This window comes from Prunus mume, linkage group LG4 (assembly GCF_029339155.1).
Source record: "Prunus mume cultivar Tortuosa linkage group LG4, ASM2933915v1, whole genome shotgun sequence".
In the NCBI taxonomy this organism is placed as follows: domain Eukaryota; kingdom Viridiplantae; phylum Streptophyta; class Magnoliopsida; order Rosales; family Rosaceae; genus Prunus; species Prunus mume.
The window spans coordinates 15,454,153-15,477,301 of NC_142701.1; the positions used below are offsets into that span (position 1 = coordinate 15,454,153).

At 36.9% G+C, this 23,149-nt stretch overlaps 4 protein-coding genes across 10 annotated transcripts; 2 read left to right on the forward strand and 2 right to left on the reverse strand.

Moving 5' to 3' along the window:
- The first annotated feature begins 234 nt into the window (after positions 1 to 234).
- LOC103327366 (NAC domain-containing protein 54) lies at positions 235 to 4,885 on the forward strand. 5 transcript variants are annotated; one of them, XM_016793696.2, is made up of 7 exons: positions 235 to 417; positions 553 to 825; positions 2,161 to 2,438; positions 2,570 to 2,917; positions 3,073 to 3,531; positions 3,761 to 3,842; positions 3,980 to 4,885. In XM_016793696.2, the coding sequence occupies exons 2-7, from the start codon at positions 669 to 671 to the stop codon at positions 4,699 to 4,701; spliced, it is 2,046 nt and encodes a 681-aa protein (XP_016649182.2). In that variant the 5' UTR covers positions 235 to 417; positions 553 to 668; the 3' UTR covers positions 4,702 to 4,885. The 5 variants fall into 5 exon arrangements, with proteins under 5 accessions (XP_016649182.2, XP_088906756.1, XP_088906755.1 ...); XM_089050630.1 differs by having other exon boundaries at positions 236 to 471; positions 2,161 to 2,444; XM_089050629.1 differs by having other exon boundaries at positions 236 to 417; positions 2,161 to 2,444.
- A 1,810-nt stretch (positions 4,886 to 6,695) lies between these two features.
- LOC103327365 (plant/protein) lies at positions 6,696 to 10,229 on the forward strand. The gene is made up of 11 exons (XM_008229676.2): positions 6,696 to 7,035; positions 7,141 to 7,246; positions 7,343 to 7,356; positions 7,546 to 7,764; positions 8,101 to 8,172; positions 8,269 to 8,355; positions 8,580 to 8,618; positions 9,007 to 9,111; positions 9,196 to 9,361; positions 9,723 to 9,832; positions 9,946 to 10,229. Exons 1-11 carry the CDS (start codon positions 6,793 to 6,795, stop codon positions 10,030 to 10,032), a joined length of 1,248 nt encoding a protein of 415 aa, XP_008227898.2. The 5' UTR covers positions 6,696 to 6,792; the 3' UTR covers positions 10,033 to 10,229.
- Positions 10,230 to 12,473: 2,244 nt separating this feature from the next.
- Positions 12,474 to 16,929, reverse strand: LOC103327364 (putative ALA-interacting subunit 4). 2 transcript variants are annotated; one of them, XM_008229675.3, is made up of 9 exons: positions 16,688 to 16,929; positions 16,399 to 16,512; positions 15,804 to 15,862; positions 15,610 to 15,684; positions 15,388 to 15,504; positions 15,191 to 15,261; positions 13,679 to 13,976; positions 13,294 to 13,583; positions 12,474 to 12,784 (listed from the first exon to the last, which is right to left on the reverse strand). In XM_008229675.3, the coding sequence occupies exons 2-9, from the start codon at positions 16,472 to 16,474 to the stop codon at positions 12,715 to 12,717; spliced, it is 1,056 nt and encodes a 351-aa protein (XP_008227897.2). In that variant the 5' UTR covers positions 16,475 to 16,512; positions 16,688 to 16,929; the 3' UTR covers positions 12,474 to 12,714. The 2 variants fall into 2 exon arrangements, with proteins under 2 accessions (XP_008227897.2, XP_008227896.2); XM_008229674.3 differs by having other exon boundaries at positions 16,616 to 16,929.
- Positions 16,930 to 17,489: 560 nt separating this feature from the next.
- Positions 17,490 to 21,855, reverse strand: LOC103327363 (sucrose synthase 7-like). 2 transcript variants are annotated; one of them, XM_008229672.3, is made up of 15 exons: positions 21,541 to 21,855; positions 21,281 to 21,435; positions 20,897 to 21,089; positions 20,678 to 20,796; positions 20,384 to 20,600; positions 20,193 to 20,288; positions 19,923 to 20,096; positions 19,688 to 19,804; positions 19,440 to 19,606; positions 19,124 to 19,348; positions 18,470 to 19,036; positions 18,214 to 18,352; positions 18,036 to 18,115; positions 17,878 to 17,907; positions 17,490 to 17,780 (listed from the first exon to the last, which is right to left on the reverse strand). In XM_008229672.3, the coding sequence occupies exons 1-15, from the start codon at positions 21,772 to 21,774 to the stop codon at positions 17,765 to 17,767; spliced, it is 2,529 nt and encodes an 842-aa protein (XP_008227894.1). In that variant the 5' UTR covers positions 21,775 to 21,855; the 3' UTR covers positions 17,490 to 17,764. The 2 variants fall into 2 exon arrangements, with proteins under 2 accessions (XP_008227894.1, XP_088906195.1); XM_089050069.1 differs by lacking the exon at positions 17,490 to 17,780 and having other exon boundaries at positions 17,874 to 17,907.
- Between the last annotated feature and the right edge of the window lie 1,294 nt (positions 21,856 to 23,149).

A 23,149-nucleotide genomic window follows, 5' to 3' on the forward strand; every position in this document is an offset into this window, starting at 1 on the left:
GCCTCCAATAAGATACCACCACGTGGAGCAGAGGTTCCAAGAAAGGACAAGAACGAAGCATGGGATCATTTGAGAGAGAGAGAGAGAGAGAGAGAGAGAGAGAGAGAGAGAGAGAGAGAGATTAAGCAGCTTCCAAAGAACGATAGGAAGAATCATGATCATGTTGATTGGTTGAGGAAAAACAAATGTGTAAAGTTAAAGTTGGGGAAATATCAGGTGGGGTGGGGGTGGCAGCCTCCCCATCTTTATTTTGCTTTTTCATTGCCTTTTTGTTCTCTTATTAACAAAACCCCAAGCAACCCCCCAACATTCCACCTCTCTCTTTCTCTCTCTCAACTTCCACACACTCCTTCCTCCTTCTCCCTCTCGATTCCCAGCTTTGGATCTTCATCTTCTTCCTCTTCCTAGCTAGCTAAGGTTTGTTTGTGTGTGCATAAGCATACACGTACGTACATACGTGCGATATATCACGTATGTATATAGATATGCATGGTGTATTTATTTAATATTGTAACATTCTAATAGGGTTTTGTGGTTAATTGGTTTTTACAGGGTGTTGTGGTGCAATTCTTGATTGTTTTGTTGACGAGCGTTGTCATCCTAGCTTGCTAGCCATAATATTTGTGCCCTTTTAGGACAATTAAGAAGAAGAAGAAGGTCCATATATTATGGCTCCAGTTTCATTGCCTCCTGGTTTTAGGTTTCATCCCACAGACGAAGAACTGGTTGCTTACTACCTCAAAAGAAAGATTAATGGCCGTAAGATCGAATTAGAGGTCATCCCTGAAGTTGATCTCTACAAGTGTGAGCCATGGGACTTACCAGGTACTTCTTTTTCTTAATTCCATTCTTCTACTCTTGCTGCTACTGCTGCTGCTGCTGCTTCTTCTTCACTTCTTTCCTTTTTTTACATTGTTTTACCACCATTTTTCTTTTCAATTGTTATTCTTTTTCTTTCCGGTCCTTTTGAGAATACTTGAATTAATGCTTTAGGCTCGATTTCTGGAATGTGAGAAATGATTAATTTAGGAGAAATACACACCACCTTAATTAGAGTCTTTAAAAATTGTTTGCTTCTCCTAAAATACTCTGATCCTTACTTCAATCGAATGTTTTGCATCCGATCGGTGCTCATTTCATACGCCAACAGTTTTTAGATTGATTTGGATTAGGAACATGAAGAAGAAGAAGAAGAAGAAGAAGAAGAAGACTCTGTAATCGAATTATTAAGCAAGACCAAAGCATGATTTATAAGATGAATTTGATACATCTATAAAGAATACCTTTTCCTAAATATGATCACACAAATAACCTAGGCACGCTTATCCTTCTTTTTGCTCAACTATGCTCTTATTGGGAAGTACTTAACCACGAATTAAGCACTTTCTTTACTTCTTAGTCAAATATGCTGAGCTTTTTAACAATTAAATATCCAGTAGGGCTTTTAATAAGTCTAATTTATAGGGCAAAAAGTGCTTGAGACACCGACATATGGTCCCTCCATCTTTAGGGTTCCTGTTGTGAACACCAAGTTTTATATATCTTAGTGAGACAACATTATGGGAGACAAGTCAAAAAGGTATAGGCTAGCATATGGAAAAAGAAAAGGATTGCTTTGTGTTTGCGAGAGGTATGAGTTCCGAGCAATGCTTTCCGTGCACTTCTTCCTTCATACCCTTTTAAATTCTTTTGCTGCATTTTTGGAGCTTAAACTTGTGAGTGACGTAATCCCAAAAGAGATTCTGGTTTATAATAAGGACCCTAAAAAGAACAATCATGCAGTCTTTTTTTTTTGTCAGAACAATCATACAGCCTTAGTACTATTTTATAAAGCTTTCACATTATTATTAAAATATATATTGTGAAACCATGCAATATCGGATTTAAATTCATAATTTAGATGATAAATGGAGTCAAAAAAGGTAAACAAATTATTTTACGCGGTTGGTGTGGTACCTTATTATTTTGTTTGTAACTTTTTTCATGAGTGATGCTGAAAGATCACACCTCCAAATAATTGTATCGTGTGATTAGCTAATATGATTAGAAAATGTGGTTTCCCAAATATTTTATATGTATCTCAATTAGACTTACTCATGCAAGTGCTACGGCCTTCTTTTCATTGTAACTAGGTTAATCAAATTGTAATTATTAATACAGGAAAGTCATTATTACCCAGTAAAGATCTGGAGTGGTATTTCTTCAGTCCTCGAGATCGAAAATACCCTAATGGATCCAGGACCAATCGTGCAACTAAAGCTGGATATTGGAAGGCCACCGGAAAGGACCGCAAAGTAAACTCACAGACGCGCGCGGTAGGCATGAAAAAAACCCTAGTTTATTACCGGGGGCGGGCACCCCATGGGATTCGAACCGACTGGGTTATGCATGAGTATCGCCTTGACGAGAGAGAGTGTGAAACTGCACAAGGCTTGCAGGTTCAGGTTCTTTTCTAATTTTCTTTGTCAAAATATCCACGGTTCATTTCAATTAATTTTCGTTATAAAATATAATTCCTACAAATTGCTAATTGATTCATCTTTTTGAAACGTACATATGTAATGGGCAGGACGCATATGCGCTGTGTCGTATTTTTAAGAAGAGTGCAACGGGGCCAAAGATAGGAGAGCATTATGGAAGCACAAGTACTACCAATTACCAACTTACCAGTGATCACTCATCAAGCGTTGAACTGTATTCTGATGGTGGAAGATGTGAAGATTTCGAAAGCTCCAGTTATCCGATGCAAATGAACGCATGCTCTTCTTCACCAAACTTTGTCCATACATCCTCACTTGACATGGCTAGAAAAAGAGATGGAAAATGGACACAGTTTTTATCTAAAGATGCATTTAATTGCTCATCCTCGTTTTCTTCATTTCCCAATCATGGAAATGTTCCATACCCACCATCTAAGGTATTACTAATTAACTAAGAATCGTAACGTACATGTATAATAAATAATTTAGATTGAGAGTCCAACAACATAATATGTATGTACGCTAGACTTTCCGGGAAACGAATATTTCCTTAAAAAGGTTATAGCCTTTAACAACATTTCCTTGTTTGCAGGTTGATATAGCATTGGAGTGTGCAAGGCTGCAGCATAGGCTCTCACTTCCTCCATTAGAAGTGGAGGATTTCCCTCGAGTTGGACTCAACGACTTCAAGACGATGCAATATTCAAATCCTGCAGTTGAACCCACAAGTACTGAGACTGATGCACTGCAGGAAATTCTCTCAGTTGCACATGTTTCTCAAGAAATGATCAATCAGTCCAGTAATCTTGCTGATCAGACATGGGGTGGAAACTATGCTGCTCCGGCCAATGACTTTAGCTTTATTGTTGACAGAGATGCTCATTATAATCAGATTACTGATCACATGAATTCCATGAGATATGTGGAAAAATCATGGGAAAATCCATATACAAGGTCAATCGAGATTGGAGATCTGGAGGATGATTTTAGGATGGAGAATACAGCTGAGAATCTAAGATGGGTAGGAATATCAGACAAATATCTGGAGAAGGTACCTTTACAATTTAACTTATCAACTTCCAATTCATCATACTTGGCTTGTATAAAAAATAAAACCAGCTCATTGAAAATGCAATTTTACGAAAAGTCATGATCTCTGGGTGACCTTAGGTGTCAAACATTTAGATGCAACATTAAAAGGTGAGGTAGAATTTTTTGTTCATATGCATGTTATATTCTTGATACTGATATACGTTTTCCTTTTTTTCAATATTCGATAGAGTTTCATGGAAGAAAACAAGGTAGTTCCATTAGAAAACATTTCGAGTTTTCAAAGGGAAGAGCAAGAGCATGAGGTTCAAGGTACATATGAGAGCATTAAGTCTTATATATTTTTCTTTTCCACATTAGTGGTCAATGAGTTTTAGCTCAATTATCATGAGATGAGTGAGGTGATGGTAGAGATCTTAGGTTATTTAGTTACGTACATTTGTTTCTAGTTGCAGGAGAAATTGGGGATCAAAGTGGCATGATTAAGGAATTCAACGATAGCGAGACGAACGATGATTTCTCACTTGGATTCATCAATGAAGACCCAAACGATAACTTCCTCAATGATGGCACCATGGATGACTATTCGCCTTCTCCAAGTTTCGAAGTCATCGAAGAAATTCAAGTTAACCATGGCATGTTTGTTTCGACTCGTCAGGTGGCCGAGACATTTTTTCACCAGTTAATGCCTTCACAAACCGTTAAGGTCCATCTAAACCCAGCGTTGGGGCAAAACTTCTTTGTAGAGAGAGTCGATACACAAACAAAATGTGAGAATATAGGCTCTTTCTTTGAGAGTTTCAAGGCTTTTGGGATGGACAAGTTTGTTGGAGTTAGCAAATCCACAAAGCCATGGAGGAAAGTTGCAAGCACTCTTGTTTGTGCAGTTACACTTCTGTTGATACACATCATTTATTTTGGGCAACATGTGGAAGATGAAAAATTGATGGATGCATTCACCTCAACCACAACTGCTGCTATTGTGGAAGAAAAAGGCAATTCTAATGTTAGCAAGAAGAAGAAAGGACTTGGATTAATTAAGTGGAGCAACAAAGAAGAAAAGGTTTGCTTGGTGAACATAAGAGGTGGGAATAGTTGTAGTGTGCTTCTGAAGAAGATAGGGGTTTTCCTCACTGTTTCTTTGGCTCTTTGTACCATGTGGGCTCTTTGAACTCACCATTTTATTTCGGTTCTAACCATAGTTCGTTTGTTTGGGAGAGGGGGATAATTCAGCCTAACCCATAGCTACACTTTACTTAAATATATCTTTACAATTAATTGTATTTTATATATTGACACAAAGTCATGTAATATTGGATATTGATTTATACTAATAGAGATTTCTTTGCTTCTTATTATTATTTGTTTTTTCATATGTATACATGTGTGGTAACTATATTTCAAGCCTATTTAGGAGCGATTCTGGAAGAGCCAAAAGAGCTTATTGACACCCAAAAGCGCTTTTGACAACATTTGGCAGAAAAATTTAGAAGTGTTTCTAGGTCGTCAAAGTACTAGAAAAAGCACTAGGATTTCTAATGAAAATTCTAACATTTTTATAATAAAAATGCTTTTGTCATAAGCACTTAAAAGCATTCCCAAATGATATCATTAATTCGAAGCCACTTGTCAACAACATATTTATCACTTTAAGTTACAAGAGAGGTATCTTTATATTGCAATTTATCAAATTAGGTAACATAGCATTTGTCATACTCCTAAGAGCTCCTACCTTTATCTTGTAAGGGCTTACTTGTAATAAGCGTGACAAGAAGTAACAGAGCTCATATCTTTATATTGTGATATATCAAACTGGGTAATAACATATCTGTCACATATACTCCTAGGAGCTCCTGCATGCCTTTATTTTGTAAGGGCAAGTAGAAGACCAGCGAGGATTCTTAACACCTTCACGGGATCATAACGTGGGGATTGAGGGCTTACATGTGACCCTTTTGTTTTTGGCCGCAGAGGTCACAGAGTTATATATTCTTTTTCTACTTTTCTTTTGTCAGGGTTACTTTAATGCAGCTCAAGCATATGTTTAACTGATCTGGTTGTGTTGGAGCCGCCATAATGTGCAATAAAACCTCTCTCTCTCTCTCTCTCTCTCTCTCTCTCTCTCTCTCTCTCTCTCGGTTGTAGCATCCAAAAGTGTAGCTGAAACCTATGAAGACCACCGACAGCCCCATTACTTACCAGTGAAATGAGGTTGTTAAATTTGTTGAACACTGAAAGACATTTGAGCATCGACCCAAAACATAGGGCATTTAAGCATTGGGAGTTTAAACATTTTGTTGGGTTGCTAGAGCACATGAAAATTTTCACTGTTGGAGATAGTGGAGGGTTGTGGTATATATATTGGTGCAGAGAGCACATGTCATGTATAATCATGGTAGAAGAGATAAAAAGGTTAGGAAGTTCAGAGAGCATGCAGCAAAGTGATGAAAAGAAGATGACAAATATGGAAGGCAATATGGGTTCACGGGTCACTAACTATTGTCTCAATTATCAGTTGGTCCTGCACATCCTGCCAACTCACACTCACGACCCAATTCAAGTAATTTATTTGACACCACCTCCAACTAAGAATCTCATCCCATGACTCTCTCTCAACCAAATTGTGGTGGGGGCAATTGAGTGGCCAGCTGATCATGTGTGCTCCACTTCAGTTGATGATGTCATCATCACTCCCCTAGTTCCTTGAATTCTACCGTATTGTCGCCAATTTAACTACTTAACTTATCTCAATGTGATTACATCTATAAATCCATTATTCCGGGGTTCTGTTTTATCTCAAAACAACTCGATATAATTTAAGAATAACTACTACTTTACTATGTTCAATCTCTTTCTGATGTGAGACAACTGAATTTGATTCACAATTCCTAATAGGGCTAGTGATAGCCTTCTACACTTGTGAATTGCGCTAATTATTTTAGTTGTTCTTACACGTGTGGATAACTGTCAGTCGTTAATGAAAAAAAAATTACAGTTAAGTAATGTTTGTTGTTACTAATCTCAAATATGATCAATAGATGGAATATGATCAATAGATGGAATGGAAATCATTCACGTAGGTCCCACATGAAATCAGAAAATGACATTCTTGAAAATCAGGAATGGGATTCTAAATTACTGTCGTACTTTTTTCAGGGATAGTTTATCATGCTCTAAGAGAATGATAGCTAGCATATCCACCTCGCAAGGGCTACAGAGAACTAGTTTTTAGGAGGAGCACCAAGTTTTTGTTTCATTTGGCATGGGTTTATCTTCTTCTTATTGTTTCACCAGTTGGGTGAAAAGCTTTGTCTTCTTCTTCACTGTGGTCTGGCTCTTCTTTGGCTATGGTCGCCATGGAAGTGTAAATGCGGCAACAACTACCGTCAAAGTGAACAGCAGCACTGCAAAGGTGGAAGACGCGGTTAGTTTCCATATATATTATGGACAGACTTTCAAAGTCATCAAAAATGCCATTGACGGCAAGAGCTACCTTCTCATCCAGGTACTTTTTCTTCCTACATAAACCTAGCTAGTAGAGGAAGCTGGTTACCACTCTCCATGACTTTTTTTTTCTCTCACTGTTTTTGGGATGTAAAAAAAACAATAGAACAATTCAAGGATGGCAGCAAGGGCAAAATATTGCACCTCAAGGATCAAATCTTTTGTTATCCCATTATCAAACTATTCAATCGATGCCGATTATAATTTTCCAGGTATTGGTTACTAACTCTCCATGACACCCTTTATATATTATTTTCTGATTTATGATCTTTTGTGTTTATTTCTAAAAAATTATTGTAAAATTGCAGTTTCCTTTTTCGAGGTGAGGATCGCCATGCTCCATAACTTGTAATTCTCATAATTTAGTATGAATCTGTCTTTCCTTCTCCTTAATTTTCTAACTTTAATTGTGTTTTGAGTATATCTTAAGTATGTGATCATGGCACCATCTTCACATATATAAGGATTTTATGTCAATTTTCTTTTTTGCTGTATTTTGTTATATATGCAGCTCCTGGGATTACTTGGGAGCTTGAAGGGCATTACATCAGACTCCGTGGCTTCTCAATGTCTGATGAAATTGTATGAAGCTGGAGAAATTGAGGTGATTGACAAAAGTCAGCCACAACAACTAGCAAATTTTGCAGCACATTTTATTACCTACACTGACCAACCACAAGCTTGCAATTTTGCCTCTTTTGTTCCTTATGGAGAGGATAACCCTTTGCAGGTAACCAAATGATGTACACAATTTTTCCTGAAAAGGTGAAGTTATTCTTATTAGCAATCCCTAGCTATATATTAGTCTATAAGTTCAAAATTCCTCCTTGTGTATATATAGAGAGAGCTTTAGTTGAGAGATCTGTCAAACACTTAATTGAGGGATACCCTTGTAGAGCCCATCACACATTGTATTTCAATGATCTGAACCGTCTAGAGTTTGAATAATTTGTTTGTTAATATATGGTAATCACTAGCTACCCACTTTGATTTTTATGCTTCATTTTGGCCAAGAAAAAAACACAAGGTTAAATACTAAATCTGATTCATTCCTATATTTTGATAGAGAGCAGAGTGGATCAAGTTCTTGGGAGTGTTCGCAAACGTTGAGAGCAGAGCAAATCAAGTATATGATGCAGTAAGTATGAGACAACTAAGAAAAATTAAATAAAATATTGAAAACAGAGCAAGTATGAAACGTTTGTTGCACTAATATTCATATTTTATTATGCAGGTTACACAGAGTTATCAATGTTTGACCAACCTTACGAAAGGCAGGACTTCATTCAAACCAACAGTTGCATGGATGCAGTACGAAAATGTTGGTCAAAAAAACTTTAGCACGAGAGGGTTATTACATCAAATAGGGAATTTTCATAATTGCATAATAATTAAATTTTAAATGAGAAGGGTAATTGTGTTTATGAGACAGTCAAGCTGTGGTAAATTCACTCAATTGGTCCAAAATAATAATAATTCACCAGTAAATCCACAATAATTACTTCATATATATGACTTACTAGTTAATTGGATTTCCTTTTTCAGGGTATATGGTCTTTTACAAAGGAAACATACAAGTTGAAGGTAAGCACAAGATATCAGTAATTTCTGTAATTTTCCTGTCAATTATCATTTTTGTGAATATGTAGGAAGCCCTTAAAGGAACTTTTTAATTGGCTAAATTTTGTTAGGGTTATTTGCATTTTACCCTTCCTAAGTTTACCAACTTTGGCGCATTTAGATCTTAATTTTAAAAAATTATAATGTCAGACCCGACGTATGAATTTGGCACAATATTAACCCTCCTCTATCTAACAATCCGATACTCAATTTTCACAGATTGTTAGACGGAGGCTTGATATGACCTAAATTTAGCTTTTGGAGTAGTAAAATGCAATTAAACCTATTTTTAATTTCTTAACTAGAAGTTTAATTTTAACCGACATTTGCTCTTTAAACTTGGAACTTGCAGTATGTGGAAGACGCAGGTGGTGAGAATGTGGATGATTCTATCAACAAGATTTCCTACAACATCTCTAGTCCGGACGATTTGGATCAACTGCATGCCATCCTATGTGTGAGTTGAAACACATATATATGCATATAAATAAATTATGTAGCTTGATTACGAGATTAATGTTAATTTTCTTTGTTCATATAGACCGTGGATGTGGTGATTGACGAAACATACACTTCAGATGCAGTTAATTACAATTCATCAACGTTTCTCCAAAATATAAATGTGGAAGATCATTCTTGTTTTGTTTTTCTCTCTAACCAAAGCTTGTGGAGATACGATAAAAGAATTCAAAACTCAACTGCTCTTGGTAAGTGTTGCATCTCACTACATTTTCTTTTTCCTTTGTTTTTACTTTTTTTTAATACAAGCGATAGTCTAAACTACAAAAGAATGGGGGGTTTCTCACACACACATTGCTAAGGTGGGTTCGAACCTGAGACCACTGATATGCAAGTCAAAACCCATTTCCACTGGACTAGACCTCTTTCGCTAATGTTGTTTTTTTTTTTTAATGAATTGAAATAGAATTAAAATTTAGTCTTAGGCAATCAAAATACAGTTGCTTTACATTTTACTTGGTTATTATTTTGTACTGGAAAATTGTGCGTAATTGGCATCTCTCTCTCTCTCTCTCTCTCTCTCTCCTTTTGTGCATTTTTCATGTGAAGACTGGTATAATGGAGCAGTCTCCCAGCCACAACTGGTTTTAGCAGATCTTTTTGAAGTATTCTTCCCTACCGGAAATTATACAACAACATACTTCAGAAATATTGCAAAGGTATTAAATCATCATATCATGTGCTAATAAATAAATAAATAAAATCGCATAAAATAAAATAAAATATTTTTTTTTGGTATATATAATTTATTACATCTGATCTGAACATGCAGGATGAAGGAGTTGTGCACATTACTTCTGAAATGTGTGATAGGGACATTTCCATAGCAATGGAGCCAACAATACCAGCTTGTGGATAACTACAACTATATTGTCACATTTTTCTATTCCAATGGCCACTCAAGTTTTTCCTTCTCTGTTTTTGGGGAGTTAAATTGCTTAGCGAAGGCTCTATTTTTCCCTCTTTTTTTTCTTTTTATAGCTGCAGCAATTTCATTGATGAAGGGACAATACAAGATAACTGTTGAGGCCTAAAAAATTAAAGGCTATGCTCAAATATATTCTCGGCTAAATGTGATACTTTACTGAGAAGAAACCCAATTTGGGCACACGAAAGTTCGTCAAACATGCTTGCACGAGTCACGATCCATGTGCCACACCAAGCAAATATGTAACCTATCACGTTAAGAGTTGTAGCGAGCCTATAAAAAGTATTGGCTCTATGAACCCATGCTAATTATCCCGCAAAGCGCTGTTTTGACTTTACCATAGCCCTTTACAATATGATGAAATTCGAGCACGAGCATGCTAATTGACATGCCATGCCAAGCGGAAAACTCTTGATTTTACACCTAGCCATACTACAAGCTTAAGTAGGCTTAAGCCACGCAAATGCCTGGAGCTTGTTGAGCAGGTTGTGGTATGGATGGTTACGAGATTCACGGTCATTGATGAGCCAGAAGTGGAAGTTTTGCTTGAGTCCCAAAACTCGAGCTCATTTCTTGAGCCCAAATATGTGGGTAAGCATGAAAGAGAGTAAAATGTAGTCCATTACCTTAGAAAGTTGGCCCATCACAATAGTAAAATAGTCCATCACTTTAAAAGTTGGCCCATCCCCTTAGTAAACTAGCCCATCACCCTAGGGAATGGCCCAAGTGACTTAGAAAATATATGAAAGTCTCCAGCATATGGCTAGAGACTTTAACACGATAGAAAAACTAAGGGTACTTGCATGTGCAGGCTGCTGGGAGTCTCCAGCACATGGCCAAAGACAAACCCAAGACAGACCATTCGAAAAATCAAAGGATATTTGCGTGCGCAGGGATACTTGAGCAAAACACCATTCAGACCAACACCATTACCCACTTCTTTCTCATACCATCTCTTGCCATGAAATAATGGAGGAAAGAAGGAAAAATGGTAACCAAATATAGGAGTTTGCCACATGGATAGCTGTGGGAAGACTCTAGAGCTCCCAAATTTTTTGTCTATGTGTATTTGGATTAGGAGAGGTTTCATAAAAAGAGGTTGAATCGAAGGAAGAGAAGAGAAGTGGAGGAGAAGACTTGACAAAATTGGAGAGAACCAACTAGGATTTCTTGGGAAGAACCAGCTAAGGTTCCTTGGGAAGAAGGAGCTTTTAAAGCCTATAAAAGAGGGCATCTCTTACCTATCATCTAAAAACCACATCCAGAGAGGGAGCAAGCATTACCTTTCATCCCTGGAACCCTTCAATTTCGAGCCATATTCCTCTATTTCTTCCCATTTTCTCTTATGGCAAGCCATTCCAGAGCCTGACGAAGCTTTCATCAAGTTGCCGGAAAATTATTCAAACCACCCACTTCTCCTTCCTCATATCTTCCTCTCTCCCCTCAACAAATTCTCTCAAAATTCCTTCTCCCCTTACTTTGAACCCCTGTTTCTCATAGGAAATCCAAGCCTTCTCTCTCTTTGATGCTAAACTCATGAATGCTTAGTTTCCATGCCACAAGCTTTTTATATATTTATCTGTAAGCAACTGTTGGTTTTGTTGGTGAAGGAGACCAAGGTGTTTCCTAAGGCTCCACAACCCTTTCGAAGCACTCTTGGGGTCTGATTCTTAAGCTCAGACACAGGGGCAAGTCCACCCATTTGTTCTTTACAGCAGCCTATGCCCATCTGTAGCTGCTGAAATGAAAAAGCCCCCAAAATAACCTCACAGAGGGATATTGCAAATTTGAAAAAAAAAAATGTTTTTTTTTTTTTGGGGTACAGAGGGGACCTAAAGCCCCAAACCAAAAAGAAACTAAACAGAAACTAGATGAGGTCTAGCAACACCTTGAACGTCAACAACTAATGTAGCACTAAGAAAAGTCGGAGCCTCCAAAAACACATGGAGACCAGTACCAAAATCATAACTCTGAGCAACCAGGGCATCCACAGCATAATTTTGTTCACGAAAAATATATTTGACAGAGCAGCACCAATCCTCATGAATCTTCATTTTGCAACAATTGATAATACTAAAAAAATGATTTCAATTTGACAAGGCTAAATAAATCTCCTTTTTTTTTTTGGTTTTTTTTTTTTTTTTTGTTTTTTTTGTTTTTCTTTAATATTTTGAAGTTTCTTATCATTCCTCTCTGCCCATATTAAGAGACTTTTAAATTGACCAATCTAGCGGGCACTGGTGGCATGGGGGAGAGGGAGAGTTTGGCCCACTTTTCCGCTGTGGTGCCACTCCATGTACAATACCATTCCTCTTGAAAAGTTCATAATTAAAAGCTAAAAGAGAAACCTGCCCTAGTAAAACGCAAATCCAAAATCAAAATGTATGCAAGGCCATTCCTTCTTGAAAAGTTCCTGATATCAACAACTGTAATGAAATATATACACTTACTGATCAAGCCTGGGTGCTTTTAACATTATCAACAAAATAAACCCAAAAAAAGAAAAAAGGAAAAAAGATTGGATGTTTTTAGAAACAGATATAAATCTCGATCTGGTCCTATCACTGATGACAAAAGAGATTGTCCAGAAAAACCTTGTACTAGTGGATACTCCTAGCTAATAAATATGTGTCCTCCTGATGCACTTCTGTTCCAAGACAAGTAGGATGTATCCCCAAGAGGCCTGCACAAAAATGCAAAAGAAATTTCAAGCACATCTCACTAATAGCTTGCAACATTGAAACAGCACACCCGATTGTGCTCGATTATCCAGAAATCAACTACTCAACTAGTTAAAGCATATTTCACTTTCTACTTCCAATTTTTAAATACCGATTGCCTAGAGGAAGTGGTTCTTTTCAGCAAAAAGACCAGTGTAAATTTACTGTCAATGTGATCCTGAAGTGGTAAAATGATAGGACCTTGTCAACCAACTTAATGTTTAGACTTGCATATTTAGTTTGTAAGGCTCATCAGGAATAGATCTGGACGGAGTTTGCCTAAATTTTTTGGCATCCGACACCCATTTTAAATACAAAATTTAGTAATTTACCATATACTTAAGCACTTACATAATTCAAGGACAACAGCTTTATCCCAATTATTGTTTTTATTGTACAATCTGACCTTTGAAAAGCGAACCAAAGTTTTAACTGATCATAGTGCTGCAGACTTGTGAACCAATTCACATACCTTGGCTTTATCAAATATAGAAGTATGAAGCTTATGGCCAAGAACAAACAGAGTCCGCCAACAGTAAGGTATGCTACGCCTAGCAGATAATTCTTTCCACCAATCCAGCTTGCGGTTGAAAGTACAAGCTTCTTGTTGCCACCGAAGCTGTAGGTGTTATAATTATTCTCTATTGTTACAATTACTACATCATTAGCTTCAAGGTCCACTTCTATCCTCCCATATAGTTTTCTGAACGTTGGCAGTGCTGCAGTCCGCATCCAAACAATAAGATCTTCTTGTTCACTCAGCTTTTGCATGCAGAACCAGAGAACAATATTAACTTAAAGCAATAAACGAAGTAAACTGTAGAGACACAACAAGACAGATAGGTGCGAAGATTTACAGGTATGCTAGAATTCAGTTTTGCTCCTCCAATCAAACCCCAACTCTGGAAATTTTTAGGATAGACATCCGAGCCGAATTTATTCCCCTGGTCACTTTTCCATGTGATGTGCTTTTTGTTGACCCCCAGTTGTTTGTTTTTCACTGAAAACTTGTATGTGTCGTTAAACAAACTCCATGCAATCAGACCACAGGGAACAATTGTACCATTCGGTGAATTGCGTTCAGGAGCACAGGTGCTTGTTTTATTCTCATCAGACTTGCTCCGCAACTGACTGTCACTTCTACTTTTAACATATCTGGAAACAATATTTCACAATAAGAAACAGGGTCGCAGTGTCTAGAAATTCAGAATTACAAGAGGGGATGGCAATTTGTAATGTGGCATTTTCAAGTTCCAATCAAATCTTCCTGAAGGATGCATAGAGCATTCAGTGAACTTCATCTAACAGAAAAACAATTTCCAAAATTTTAATTTTCTCTTGAAGAAAAGCCATATAAAGCAAGAAGCTGGGTAACTATTTTTTCACTTTTCAGATGTTTGCTACACTGTACTGGCTAAAAGAAACAAGGTTTCATACATTGTCCTAACTCAAATACTTCTATTCAGATTCAGAATATTACGTAAACTCCATAGGTCACCATTAATGTACCCAAATACTCCTGCTTTAAATCTTATCTCTTCTCAGCCACAATCTTTTACCTTTCTTACTATGAGTATTTCAATGTGCTCTGGCCCTCTAATAGCCCTTTAAACAGATGCTTTTGATAACAAAGCTATTTGCTATCACAATATCAAGAAGATATAATTTTCAGTTTTCTGCAATTTTCACCTGTCATAAATAATCTTTCATTCCATTACTAATAAACTCTCTTATTTCATCATCACAACATCCAAAGCTCTAGCTGTTTCCAACCGTGAATCCCACACCTAAGCAAATGTAGGCAGGTTTCTCTAAGCTGTCATTTCTCTTTTTCCCGATAGGAAACAGAGGCAGGTTTCTCTAAGCTGGCCTAAGTCAGCAGAACATCACTCTTCTTGAGCCTAAGGCTCTGTTCCTCTTAACTCAATCTAGGAGTCTTCATCTGTAAGACTGTTTGAAATAGGAAACCATTGAAGCACTTATTTAAAGGTTCAATCAAATATTGAAACCAGTGAAGCACTTATTTATTTGGAATCTGGATTCTGCTTGTTGTTAAAAAGTTTATTGTGTGCTTTACTGTTTAGCTTTCATTGATGTATTGCTGTGGTGGACAATTCTATTTCATCCTGCAAGTAATAATTGCTTGCAGGATCTCTAGACACTAAGATTTCTCAAAAGCTTTAAAGTCCCAGGCTTCCCAGCTTACGCTGACGATAGTTTAAAGCTCGTGATATTGTTCGTTTTTTCTCTCTTCGGCCCAGTTTATCAAACAGAAACTACGCCTCTTCCATGAACTTCTTAAATCAAGCAGCCATGTCCACTCCACATACTCTAAAGAAATGATACATGACAAGAAGAATTTTACATACCGGCGATGATTCTGATAGAAATGATCAAGCTGGTAGTAGATGTAAACGGGAGATTTCATTTGTTTTGGAACCTGAAAAACCTCCAGTAAATGTAGATTATCATAAGTATATATTCCCAACCTAGAGAGTAGAGAGAGACTATGAAAAATTAAGCCTGAACTTTATTATATATAGAAGTAGCAGAGGATTGGACTTACAGTTAGTCTCCTAATACAGGTCTTGTTAGTTTTACTACTCTGAATAAATGCAAGCGTATCGTCCGTATATCTAAGAGGAACACAATCTTTGTCATAGTGGTCTATAATTTCCACCACCTGCATGTAAAAGAAAGAAAATTTTAGTTTCATGGTAAAATTTAACAGCGGCCATTGATTGAACTTCACAATAAGCACTACATAAAGGACAATGAGATATATTACACGCTCTGATGCAAATAAGGAAGCAAAGCCAATAGGGATAAAGACAATGCCGATTGTGACAAATATAGAAATGACCTGAAAAAAAAACAAAAACAAAAACAAAAACATATTTAAACAAGAAAAATGTAAAGTGTCCAAATTGAAGCAAAACCTATAATTGACAAGAAAAATTCAGCACAACACATATACTTTACCCATCCTGGTGTTAAAATTGGTTTGCAAGCTGAAAGCTCTTGCTGTGTGAACTTGGAATCTGGAATATATATCAGAATGCACCAGGCATATGACTTTTGTTAGAATAATGCTGTAACACCATTAGAAAAGGATTGAATTGAACCATTCAGACTGCAGATTGACAATCCAACTCCAATGTTAGGAGAAAATAAAAGAAAACTAAACTGTCAACAAATGGGGTTACAATGGGGCCCTCAAAATCAAATTCTTATTCAAGGACCAACAACCATGTTTTGATAAATACATAGAAAATATATTGGCTACGTTCCTACAAGAAAATGCTGGAGTTTCTGCATAAACCAATTGGATTACCCAATAAAGCATATGAAGTTTCCTTGAAAGAAAATGTAACAACCACAATGAAGCATCCAAATAAATGTTTTAAAAAAAAAACAATGGAATTTCAAGAAAAACCGTAAACAACAGAAAGCAGAGCAATTGAAGAAAAGCAGAAACCAAAATACATTTGTATTTATTAAAAAAAAAAAAAAAAAAGCCATGCATTTATGCCAGAAAGGAAAAATGAAACAAAAAGGAAGTTAGAAAGGTACGAACATTTGGGTCTTCTGGACTTCCTTTTGGTAGAGGAAGATGAGGCTCCTTCTTTGGTCATTGATCCTAATTTATCCATCTCCACGATCCCCTTCCTCTACAATGCCACAACTCCCACTACTCACACACAGAAAACAACAGAAAAATTGTTAACGTGATAGATCAATTGAGCCAAAGCAAAAGAACCCTTTTGAAAATTTGGGAACTTTCTTTCTCTTACTACAAATTTCGAGTCATGGAAGGAACAAAATGCCTGCTTTGTTTCATTTGTTAATCTGAAATTGACACTTACCTTCTTTTCTTCCTTTTTTCTTTTTCGATATATTTTTTGATTTTTTAATTATTATTTTTCTTTGTTTTTTGGGGTAGTTGCTGCGTAATTTAGTGTACAAGATTGTTAGGAGAAGAAAATGGAAGGAAGGATGCGATCTCATTCATGTGTGTTGCGTTTTGGTTGGTTTTTCGTTGTTTTGCACGAGCGCAAGCGCGCAACCACCGGTCTTCTACTTGCTAAATCTCGACCTAGTCCTACCACTCAGTCACTCCCAAGTCATATCATATGTTTATTCTTAGGCACGCTCTCTCTCTCCAAACCAAACAACACCCTTTGATCTGTTGGATTCCTCATTCTCTTCTCTGCCTTCCATTTTTCGTACTCGTTTTCTATTTTGCTTTATTTATAATTCGGTTGGGTTTGGGATGGTAACACCTCTCTCTTCACACCAATGAACTTGGGTTCAAAACGATAAGACCATTTACTCATTAATGAAACAATTATATATACCATTTCAAGTATGTAACATGTTTATGTACATCAAACTAAGATGATTTACTCTTCACACCAATAACATGTAGTGGACAATTGTTTCATTGACTGTTTATGTTTACGTTTTTTATGCTTTGGTAAAGTTATGATGATTTGTGATGTCTTTGCAGTTCGGAGTTGGATGTTGGGTGGAGAGATTTTTTTCTCTCACATTTTTGTGGATTATTTTTGCATATACATCAAATTATGATTTGGAGAAAAGAGAATGTTTCCTCTAGAGAATGAGCCAAGCAATATCCAATAGGGTGCAAAATGGCACACATCATTGAGCAATGTCCATGATATTTTGTTTTTTCAAGAGGGGTGTAGTGAGTAGAGGATCATGAAGCAAATAAGGGGGTCTACAGGGAGCCACCCTTCCGAATATTAAATTGAAAACCTCACAAACTGTAATTTTGGTATTACATACAAACAAATCTTCATCTTTTATTGATCACACAACAATTATTCTTCTTTGTAAATGTATAATATGGAATGTTGTTGGAAACGCCGCTGGGTAGCTCAAATTGCAATCTCAATCAGGCTCCCTTGTTTGACCTTAATTTAGGCTCCAAACATCCTGAAAGTATATATGGTAGAATTTTTTTGAGTTGTCATGTGGCTTTAGTGGAAAGAAAGATAGAAAACAAGACAATTGTAAGGATCTTACTCTTTACCTTTGCAATCGAGACTGTGAGCGTCTTGTGCTGCACATCAATTATGAACAATATATGTTATTAGTGCCCCAGGAGGTAATATTAACATATGCAAAATTATATTATGTGATCATGTTCAAAGTCTTCCACTACTTTGCTTTTAGTTTAGATTAACATGCCTTGGTATGGACTGTGATTTGGCAGTTGGCTTTGGCACTGGTTGTTCAGCCTCATCACTTGGGATAGGCACATTCTTCACCTGCAAAAATGCCAATGGAAATACGTGTCTAAATCTTGAACATAATAAAATGACAATAAATATGAGATGCATTGTATTATATGAGCATAATAGCATACCAAGTTCCGATACTGGAGATTAAAGAACATCTGGATGTATCTTTGCTTAGCTTGTTTCTGCTCTTTGTTCAACTCCCTCCAGAAAGTATAAGTGTTCCCCATGTTCAACACCTTGTTTGCATATATCTTCCAAGTGTAGCTACAAAATTAAGATAACTTGTTTTAAAAACCATAGGAGAAGATGTTGGTTTTCTGATACTGCACATGTCAATATGAATGAACTCAACCAAACAAATAGGGATTCATGTGTACTTACCATTCGTATATTCGCTGCAAACCTGCTTTCGAAAACCTGTCCCAGTATGTAGCATCAGTCTTGCACTTCTCGAAGAAATCAGCAATTTTGTTGCTTGCTTCATCACCATTGTTGGGATCAATATGGAAACCGGAGATCCCATCCACAATGATTTCAGCTGGGCCTCCTTGGTTGGTTGCAAAGGTGGGCAGTCCACAGTTCATTGCCTCTATGACAGTAAGACCAAAAGCTTCATAGAGGGCAGGTTGCACAAAAGCTCCCCTTGTGTCAGCAATACAACGGTAGAGTTCTCCATTTCGGTTCCTATCAGTCTGTGCAGCTATCCATCTGATCTGGCCCCTAAGCTGGTACTTTTCTATCAGTGTATGCATCTTTTTTATTTCTGCAATTTCTTCTCTATCTTTTGATTTTGAAGGGTCAAAGAACCCCCCAACTACAGCAAGGTTAACCAAATTTCTCAGCCTCTTGTTTTTCCCATACCACTCAACCAAACCAGTAATGTTTTTGACAGTGTCAAGCCTTGCCATTGAGAAGATGATAGGTTTCTTCCTGTCTGCTAGAAATCCTCTGTTTCAAAATGGTTTAGATAGATGTTAGATTACTAGTGATCTTCATTTGAAGTCTAAAAGAATGATTTGTTATTCCAGCACTTACATATGTTCACTGTTATCCTCTTTACTATACAGCAGTTCTTCGATGGCAGGATGAAATGATGTGAGCCGTTTCTGCTTCTCTGTATAGGGGAAATAGACAGACTGATCGGCCCCCGGTGCAGCAATGTTAAATTTGGGATCAAATACATTGATGCCTGAAACTACTCTACAGAGCCCTGGCAGTGTAAATGCAGTATGGCTTTCATATTGTCCTGGTCTGTCTTTGCTGCAAACAAGATCCAAGTACATTATAAACTATATATGCATTCATTTGGTAAGCCCTGTCATATATAGGTATAATAGTTGTTTTCTCTAACCTTCCTGCAATTTCCTGGTATGTGCTTGCTATGACAAAATCTGTGGCATTCATTGAAATTGTGTCAGCAAGAAATTGGCATGAGAAGTGATACTTAGGATCTAATTCCTTCCACTTGATGTCTGAATCTTCATATTTGGTCTTCTCCAAAGCATGAGCAATAGTTGCCTGGTTTTGATGTGCTAGGTTAGTAGATATGAAGTGGGAGAAAATGTGTTATGTGTATCTATAAGCTGAATGAATACTGACCTGAGTAATCCCTAGTTTATTAGCCATGAGAGATGCCACTAAATTCCCATCACTATAGTTTCCAATAATAAGATCTGGCTTCCCTTCCAAAATGTCGAGGACTTTTGCAGAAGCATCCTAGTAATTTGAAAGAGATGGAGATTAAGAACAGAAAGCACATTATAAAAAATAAAAAAAAACAAATCAATTAGTGAACACTGTAAGAGCATGGATTAAATTGTTGAGGGAAACATGCCTGTGCAAACAATTCAAGGTAGGGATAGATGTCAAAACGAGAAACCCAGCGCCGTAGGATCCCCTTTTCTGTCCTAAATGGCACCCTAAGAATGTTAGAGTACTTGGTGCCATTGATCGGTTCCAACTCCTGGTTGCACTTAGTTCCCTTTGCTTCAGGTATGAGTCTTGTTACCTATCCAAGCCAAGAATGTAGTTAGATAATACTAACTAGTAACTATACCGAACTGCCTTCATGAGGAATTTTTCCATTGTTGTATATGAAACTCACCACAAGAATTTGAGGCTTCACAGTAAGCCCTTGTTGCTTAATTCTGAGGAGCAGTTCCTCTTCTAGAGCTTGCACTTGATCCAGAATATAAACTACCTGTTTTTAATAGCAGGATTGAAAAGCTTACAGCTTAGTAACTAATGCCAACCCAAAGAGACTTAGCTTATCTGATACAGTATTTAAATTTATACCTGCCCACCGGTGTCTGGCAAGCCAAGAACATCTGCTTGGCCAAAGTAGCCATGAGGAGAGAATATTACGACATTGAATATTGTAGGAAGTCTGCTGAAAAACCTTTCCAAGTTCAATGGGTCTGGAGCTTGTAGTACTTCTGAAAGTAGTTTCATTGTCTCCTTAGTTCTTTCTGCGGTATCTCCCCACCCCTTCTCAAAGCCCCACTCCTTGAACCTGTAAATGAATGACTTTGGTCTCAGATTTCAAGTTACATGATCCACCAAAAGATAGAAGATGAGAAGTAGAGTCACCTTAGTTCAAAATTTTGGTACGGCATGTCTTTGGGAAGCGCTGAGAGGTACACTTCTGTTACAATCAGTGCCGTCTGAAGCTTTGAAGCAGTGTTGAGGTTCTCATTTAGAATAAGACTCTGTGAATTCAAAATCACATAAATACATTTCAGACATTGTAATTAGAATGAAATTTTAATTTTTATGTTTCACAGAATTAAATTCCTGGCATTCCCATACTTCTCCTTCATGATTTAGTGAAAGTAAATAATCCACAAGGGGCTGTGCATTCTCCAATCTCCCAGCTAGCTTTGAACTGGTGAACTTGGAAACAAAATTGAGTCCATTTCCAATAGAGGAAGATAGAGTTAAGTGAGGAGTTGAGAAGTCAATTGCTCTAAAATCCACCTCCAATGTATTTTCATCATTTGACCTGCAATGTGAAAGTGTTAACATCACCCAGTCCTGAGCAACAGGATGCAAAGTTTCAATAGCTTGCCTCGTAAATGTTTTGAGGCTGTCTCCTCTTCTTTTTTTATTTTTTTGGGGTAAGAAAAACCTATGTATGTACTTTATCACCTTTATTGAGATACAAAAAGCTGAAATAATTAAAAATAGATGTACCATTTCTCATCATATAAAGTTTCTTTGAATTTCAAGTAGTCTCTGACAGTGATGGACTCAACTGAGAGATCCTCAGAACTGACTTTAACAAATTCCCAATACCCTGGATTTGGTCTTATGGCAAAGACAAGAAATGGAGGAATAACAACAGCTTCCTGTGGATAAATATTAGCAAACAGATCAATATATCAGCAAACCGATAATTTATAATTTCAACACTCTAATTACACCCCAAAAGAAAAGAAGGTATAATTAGAAACCTGAGTTGAAGACAATATATAGCCAAGCACTCCCTCCAAGACTTGGTTTCTTTCAACCTTGTCATCTATGACTGTCTCCATTTCACTCATCAAATGGGGAAGCTTCAATATCCTTTTTCCTTTCTCAATGTACTTAGCAAAGCACCTCTTCATATGGTACCGGCTCTGCCTCAGGGCTTCCGGCATGCTCTCAGCTATGGACTCGGATCGTTTGATGGCTGCTCCTGAAGCCATATTGAGTAAACTATTGTTTTTAAAAGACAAAGGCTTGAAGTGTTAAAGAGATGAAGAAGTTTGAGGTTTGGTCACCTTATGTTTCTGCATTTATAGGCCAAGGAATTCATTACTTCTGATGTATGCGGCTGACTACTTGATGGTTGCAGCTTGCTTTTGGTTTCGTCAAGCGCTTAGAAATCTTTGCTTTTTTTGTCATGAAATGTGTCGAAAAGAAAGGTATAAGAAGAGAGATTCACCAAGTGAGGGAAATAAAAAAAAGAAAAGAATGATTCATCCAAATACAATATAAAGCAAAAATCAAAAGAAAAGAATCTGATCTCTGGCAGAAGATATTCTGGTTTTAAAGTAGCAATTTCTCTCTCACGAAACTAATGGTATCATTCTTTCCTTCTTTCTGTCTTCTTGCATTAGTTGGCATAAGTAAGAATATGGAAAGAGAGGGAAAGATGGCATCTTCATGATAGCTGAGAAATTTTATTGGTTTGTACACTATTCCTAAAAACTTAAGTAAATAAGATGTGGGACGAGTTGTTATGTATTCCAACTCCTGAATTCCAACTTATGTTAGAAGGATGTAATAAGGGGATTCAAACTCACGATCTAAAAAAACCGTGGGTAGGGAGATCATATAGGGTGATGTGGGAATACATATTTTCATTGGGCACAAAACCTAAATAACCTACTCTGACGATACCATATTAAAATGTAAGCATTCAACTCAAAACCAATTGATAATAGGTGAAGAGACTCAAAATCTTTTAAATTATTAGCACGACCACGTTTTTCAATATGGGCTAAACTTTACTCTTGTTTCCAGAAAATAACAATGATTATTGGGAGAAAGTTCGTCAAGAAATTAGTTCCTTAGTATTTACTAATCTCCACTCTTTGCCTTACCTATCTTTTGGAAAACAACGTGCACAAACTGAGTTGCTTTGAGAGAACCAAGCCCTCCACTTTACATAGATTGATTGGTGTTGAACTTGCTTTATATCCTATACAACGATAAAATCCACAAGACCATAGGAAACGGTTGAAAAACAGAAGACTTAATCCTTGCAAATAATTGACCCAACGAAAGGCTTGTTTGTGTCAGAGGGAGAAATGCAGAGCTGCCTGCATTTCCTTCCACACTTCTTCCCTCCCTATTTCCCCCTTGCTCATTAGTCTACTTCATACTCTAGTTTGGTTACAACTATGTTTAAGGAAAAGAGTAATGCTACACTTACCACATTATTATCCCACATTTCTATACCACATGATGTGGCATGTCCATATCATATGTCATATCAATTAAGTGAATTAAGTGTATTTTAATAAATAAAATTAGAAAAATAGAAACTAGTATTTTACATGATGTGGTATGTACACA